We start from the raw sequence: 6574 nt of genomic DNA, 5'->3' as shown, positions 1-6574 counted from the left end.
ATACCACTACTTTTTCTAGGAGATTGAGTGTATACAAACATACCTCTCTCTGTGTTTATGTATGTAAAGGCAGATGTATCCTTTGGGTTTTGTAGTTCTAAGCTTTGCACCATTCACAACCAATGAAGTTACACCATTAGAAGTTGCTACATGTTTGTAGCTACACCTTGTTCTTGAAAAACAGAAATGATACAGAATTTCCCATTTCTAGTTACATTTCTGGTTTAAGGCACAAAATCAATCTGAGACTTCATATGAAGTAAAACATAATATTAAAATCCTTTCTTCTGAAATATCCAAATACAGAAAATGCTAATTCAAAGCAGTTACAGGGGAAAAAACCAATCCCAAATCTGTTTTTCATGGTTACACTCCCACAAAAGGCAAAATAAATCCTGAATTCAGATCTTCTGCACATGAAAATTGCCATTGATTTACTCAGCTGTTCAGCATAGCCCCATTTTAAAGGGCAGTTCTGTTCCTACAGGCTTCAGTTAATTTTTTTTTTACATGGAGTTACAAGAGATGATTGCATGGAAAGGTTGCCTCTATGCAAGATGAAGTGTTTGAATTCTGCCTTATCCTTCATTATGCTCTTCACCTCTAGTTGCGTCCTCCCCCCTTATCAAGTTAGCTTTTTACAGCTTCCCTTTTACTCATATTATTGTTCATGTCTCCTTGAATTATTCAGTATAATTTAAAAAATAAGATTAAGCCAACACTAAGTTGTTTGTAAACATGAAGTCCTCTCTTTATACTTTCTCATCACTATAGTCTGTTACAATTTAACAGTAGTTTTAAATAGCATCATTCCAGAATGACTCTTTCCCCTTCTCTGATAAAATTAGAAATAATTTTGAAAAGAACAATTACTTTTACTTTATTATGAAAACTGCTACACTGCAGCTGTTGTTCAACACAACAGTATTTTGGCATATGGGTTCTTTCCATTTAGATGCCAATATACAAGCCACGACCACTACTTCAGGATATGTTAAGCATTATCTATGGAGTCTAACATAACATTCTGTAATCTACATTTCCCCTCAATTTGTTTTATTTTTTTGAGGCAGTCCTGGCACCTACAATACTCTGGTTACCCACCAGTGTTATTGGTATAAGTGAAGTTAGCCATGAACCACAGAACACACACACTCAGAGATTCCCCTTCCCCAGGGAAAGGACTTCTCTCAGCCTCCGAGGTGAAGTGCCCCAGCAGGTGTGATCAGGATCGCGCTAAGGGACCGCTAAGGGACAAAATGGAACACCTTGTCATTAGTGCCAGGAGAGACAGCCCAGCATGTCCTGCTCCGAGTGGGAAGCATGGAAGCACTGAAGCTCTGCCTCAGAGGCAGCTCTGGCTCACAGGCAGAACCAGGAGCCACAGCAGAGTTCCAAACCCACTGGAGCAGCCATGCCAACGCAGCCTGTGGGGTGAACTGCCCAGGAGCTTCCCTCAGTGGGAAGAGCTTGGCATTGGTGCCAGGAGTTCGCTTCTGAGGCAACAGCTCTGCATGCTAAGCCCTCCTTCCCAGGAAGGGACCAGACATCAGCTGCTGCTGAGAGAGGAACCTGGTGGGCACCTGGAGTTAATCAAGGCCAACCCAGCACATCTGTTCAAGAGCACCCTTCACCCTTCTCACCTCTCCATCAGCCCACAAGAGCTGACAGAGACAGCATTTGTCCTCAAGGTAAGCAAACTGAACACTGCACAGCATTTCATTCAGTGCCAAAATCTGAAGTGGTCAGTGCCTTTTATTTATTTCATAAACAGAACGAAAGGTAGATGCCTGTATATTTACAATTCCAGTAAATAGGGCAGTCCGTAACAGTGTGATTATTTCCACAACAGCACAGGAATACTGCATTCAGCAATGCTGTTCAACACAGATGCCTCAAAACCGTTATCACCAAACACACTATAGGTACCCATTATAAATACTAACATATTTCTATTTTCTTAAATAAACAAACATACAGCTTAATTCAGGAAGACCAAATGGTTCTGTGATGCAATTCATTCCCTTTAAACATTTCTGCTGACAAACCAGGACTAATAAAAACAAACCCACTGCTTTGGAAGCCATGCGGTCCAGACTCACATGTGTTCTATGGAGATGCCATGCCTTTGTGCAGCACGGTTAATTTAAAAGGAGTAAATTATCTTTCTGTTAGAATAGGAAAGTATTTCTTCTTGGTAGGTACTTGACAAACCAAGTCTTTAACTTCATTACCACTTCACAGAAAGCTTCTGGCTGCAGTTTTTGAATCTTAGAACTGAGAGTTCAGAAGAAACGACTGAATATTTTCATCTGTAGCAGCAGAACTATAACCAAGTATTTTCTAGGGGCCATTTCAGGAAAGAAGTGGTTATGACTGAAGTTCCACTGAGTAGATTATCCCATGGAGGCAGGTTGTCACTGATGGTCTAGGTAAGCTTTTCGTGCTGAATCTGGTAGTAACATGCCTGAATTAAAACAAAGTTCAGATTAGCACAAGTGGCAGTTCACAGCAAAGCATCACACACAAAAAGGTTGATATTTTTTCTATGCAAGAAAATGGAGGACAAGGTTTTCTAGAAGTAGTGGGGCTACAGTGGCACTCAGCACATGAGAGCCTTCTGATACGTAAGCTAGCAAAATGAGCAACAGGAGACTGAATTACAAATTAAACCAACACCTAATGAAGCAAGATAGCTTGATGTGGGACTCCACACTTTCACAGCTCCCAGCTATGCCAAGATGAAAGTATATTTTTGGTTACAAGTCTCTCTTTGCCCTTTGACAGAAGGACTCAAAAATAGAAAATATTTTTTACAGGATAAGGGTGCAGGAATGAAGCATTTCAAAAGCACTCAGAGTGAAAAGCAAAGGTTTCCATCACCCTGCCTGCCTGCTGAGAGTTATTCACTTCATGCTGGTTCAAATATGCACTGTGTCAGGTCAGCCAGGATCAGAAACTTAATATTAATGTCTCAGACAACATTTGCACTCATGGCAAAGTAGATTCTACTTTGGCTTCCACCATGTAGGTTCTTTAGTAAATTTGAACTGATGCAAACCTTCCTTTTTTGCAACATTATGAAACTAATAGGTCTTAAAAAAAAAAAACCCTCTGGACTCGACTATTTTGAGTTTGCACAGACGGAAAATACAATCACGATAAGTAAAAAATCTTAAATTGAAGTTTTAGGTTAAGTTTGAGATTAACAGCCTCCCTCCAAAACAACACCACTAAAAGGCTCCACACTGCTGATTTGTCCCAAGATCCACGTGATAAACAGTTTTGAGGTACCTAAACAACATATTTCCATTATGAATGTCTTAGTGTATAACAGGATATTCTTCCAAACACACTCTCTTCCTTTTCCCATACTTAAAAAGAAAAGAATACTAAATAAAATGTGGAGAGTGACAGAGTGGGGTTTTTTCCCTCTAAAACTGAATTCTTGGGAAGTCTTGATGTAATGTTAGACTTAAACTTTAATGGAATGGCTAATCTCCAAAGAAGAACTTCGTTTCAATTTTTATACAGAGAGTAAGGCTTGTTAAGTTGCAGGGGTGACCATTTAGAACACTCCAACATTAACCAATATTTGAGCAATCCCCATTTGCACATTACACCATTTTCCTTAGAGGTACCTGCAAATAGGAGGTTAGCCAAAGCTTTACATTGAATTTCCTTGCCTATCCTAGTAAAAAATTTAAATTAAAAAAGTCAAAGAACTTATAGCCTAATGTTCATATAATTGTCCTAAGCTGCTCTTCATTGCTAAAAGCTGATTATTTCCAAAGAAAGACTTTAATAATGCTGAATAATTTTCATACCTTCAAGGTAGTGAACATGATGCCTTGCTCCCCATGCTGGAGATAGGGATCCATCAGGTCTTCAATTAAGTGCACCTCAGACCCCAGATTCCTTATCCTGCCACATGTGAGAGTGGGAAAGTGAACATGGGAACACAAGTTGCCAGTATAATGTTTCTTAATTCTGAATTCAGGGCCTTTTCACAATAAAGACTGTTCAAGACTTTTTCAGACCAAAGCAAACAGTCAAATTGGAGAATTTATAGTTACAAAAAGCCAGTAACTAATCCTACAACAAGCACTGGGAGTGTTTAACACTGAAGTCCTTGTCCTGCCTGTGCTCACTTATGACTGATGCCCCCCTTGGTGCCTACCTGGCTCGTAGCACCACGTAGAGAAAAACAGGAAATAAGTCATCCATGGACCACAGAAAATCTTCCTGAAGGGTCTCAAGTACACTCTGGGAGATCTCTTCAAAAGTCTGCTGGATCACCTTCAGCTTGTCAGCTGGGGTAAATGTGGTACTATTTGGGGAGCAAAAGCAAACCATGATAACAGCAAGCAGTGAGAGATCTGCATCTAAATTAGGAAGGGTTTGCTGGCCAGCATGGCCCTCCCCATGCCAATGGATGTCAGTCAGACATTGACACTGCAGCAGCCAGGGCTGCCAAGGCTGCACAGAACCCAGGTTACAAGCACCACACCAAGGCACACTACTGCAAGGGAGACTCTCTTCACACTTTTATGGTGTTTTAAGAGTGAAAGGGGCAAAATTCCTTTCTAAAATATTCCTAATTTCTTAAATTCTTGCACAACAGACACGGAAAAGCCTCCCATGCTGAGGTCACTTGACCACAGCTGTTTGGAAGTGCACATGTATATTTGATAGACATCCTTATGCCTTTGATTCTAAATGGTGCCCTAGACGCTGCTTTCAGTCATGTTTATGAGGCAACACTTCATTCCCCAGCAGGGGAAATTGCATCTTTACTTAGAATTGGAAAACATCTTAGTGACTTCTCTTACAAAGGTGAACAAAAAAGGGTGACAAGTAAAGGATCCCAGTCAAGTAAACCTGATACTACTACAGCAGGAACAGTGAAACACTGGAAGACAAATGACAAAGAATTACCTGATTTGCTGTAAACATTCAACAGCAGAGGCAAAGCAGGCATCTTTTGTGTTTGATGATACCTGTGTAATCATGGTAAGATTTATCAGGCAGGTTCAGCACCCCCACTGTTCAGTGTTGAGCCTCTTTCAACAAGATAAAGATTAAGAATGTAAACTATACATTTTTTCTAATCAAAAAGTATATAATGATATAATTCTCTTAATTAAGCAGCTTGAAAATCTCCTTGCTAGACTTTCATTCTCACACTTTCATAACTGGAGACCAAGCAAAGGTCTCTTGAATTCATTACCAAGTCAGTCAGTGAGTGACAAAGCTGGGCTGATGGCCACTGTAAGAAATCACAGCATGGCTGGGGCTGGAAGGGACCTCTGGAGATCATCCAGTCCAGTGTCCCTGCTAAGTCATTCCCATGGCATTTAAATAGTAGGCAAACTTAATGGAAATAGAATAACATGGCATATCTTAAGCAAAAAGCCTGGCCAAAAATTCTTTGATCACTTTGATGATTTCAGTTCCCTGAAAGAAGCACTGGCCAAAACATGTAAACAAGACCGAATGAACATACCTTTCTACTCTCTCCAAGGATGGACACAGTTCCTGGCCAAAATTTTCTGCAAGAAACCCAACATAGTCCACTGAAAAAACATAGTCTTAAAGTATTTTTTGTATTACAGGAATGAAATCATCATGTTCTGAGACACAACAGCCCTTCCTACAGGATCAACTACACCTCCCACAGGTACCCAGGAAACTGTAATTTGAAATGTCTCACTCTGATTTTGGAGCAATGTCAATCTTACCTCCTTCCCATCCCTTCCACCTCCTCGTTTTGGAAGAGGGAAGGTCTGATTCGCTCTCAACCCTTCTAATTAGCTTGAAGACATGTCTAAATGCATTTAAATCAGAGAAAATAATTTAGAAAGCTGGGGCTTTGTTTCAGTTGCTTTACCTAATACCATGCCATAACCTGTTCCATTTGTTTAGCTGTAGCATACTCACGCTTGCACTCCAAGAAAGCTGAGAAGAGCCGTGTCAGTTTGTTTGTTCAGGCGCAGAACGCATTCCCAGTAAATGTCCTCCTCACGCTCGTTGTCCAGGGCATACAGCATAAACAGAGGGGGATAGAGGCGTGGCAGTAATACAGGGAGCAGCAAGCCAAAACTGGTTACCACGTAGCTGCAACAAAAAACCAGAAGGGGTGGCTTGCAAAGGAAGACATAAAAAGACCTAATTATCTATAAAAATTGAATGAAAAACATTGGAACAAATTTTCATGTATCATGAGCCTATTCTATGAGGGATAAGAGTAAAAAAATAAGTACAAATCCATCAAATAACTCTGATAAGATAATAAATTACCTCCAGTGCTCTTATCTGAAATGCTTTTCTGAAGCCCAGGCCCAAGCCTTAACTTGCTCATCCGTAACAGACAAAAGCAAATTTTAAGTAAAGAACCACTGCATGGACAAGCATGAAATGCTTATGGCAACCATAACCTGGAAGTTTGCTTATCAGAATCCGTCATCAGAACCCATGGGGAAGAAAAACCACTGCTTAGATCCATCAGTCCAATATTGTTTATCTTTCTTCCCCAAAGAAGAAAAAAAATGCAACAAATAAAATAAAGGCTTTG

The 6574-nt window shown here is 40.2% G+C and overlaps 1 protein-coding gene across 4 annotated transcripts in view; it reads right to left on the bottom strand.

The window, feature by feature from the left end:
* Nucleotides 1-1737: 1737 nt before the first annotated feature.
* Nucleotides 1738-6574, bottom strand: part of ALS2 (alsin Rho guanine nucleotide exchange factor ALS2) — a 37076-nt gene continuing 32239 nt past the window's right edge. For all 4 annotated transcript variants that reach the window (XM_030241599.2, XM_030241600.2, XM_050976865.1 and 1 more), the window contains exons 29-34: nucleotides 5941-6117; nucleotides 5507-5552; nucleotides 4939-5000; nucleotides 4181-4330; nucleotides 3828-3924; nucleotides 1738-2467 (exon numbers count right to left, since the gene is read on the bottom strand). In XM_030241599.2, the coding sequence (XP_030097459.2) occupies nucleotides 2429-2467; nucleotides 3828-3924; nucleotides 4181-4330; nucleotides 4939-5000; nucleotides 5507-5552; nucleotides 5941-6117 (571 nt within the window). In that variant the 3' untranslated portion in view covers nucleotides 1738-2428. The remainder of the gene's footprint in view (nucleotides 2468-3827; nucleotides 3925-4180; nucleotides 4331-4938; nucleotides 5001-5506; nucleotides 5553-5940; nucleotides 6118-6574) is intronic.

Source organism: Serinus canaria, chromosome 7, assembly GCF_022539315.1.
Source record: "Serinus canaria isolate serCan28SL12 chromosome 7, serCan2020, whole genome shotgun sequence".
NCBI lineage: Eukaryota > Metazoa > Chordata > Aves > Passeriformes > Fringillidae > Serinus > Serinus canaria.
The sequence above is the reverse complement of the archived record's forward strand: the minus strand, read 5'-3'. Positions and strand labels throughout refer to the sequence as shown.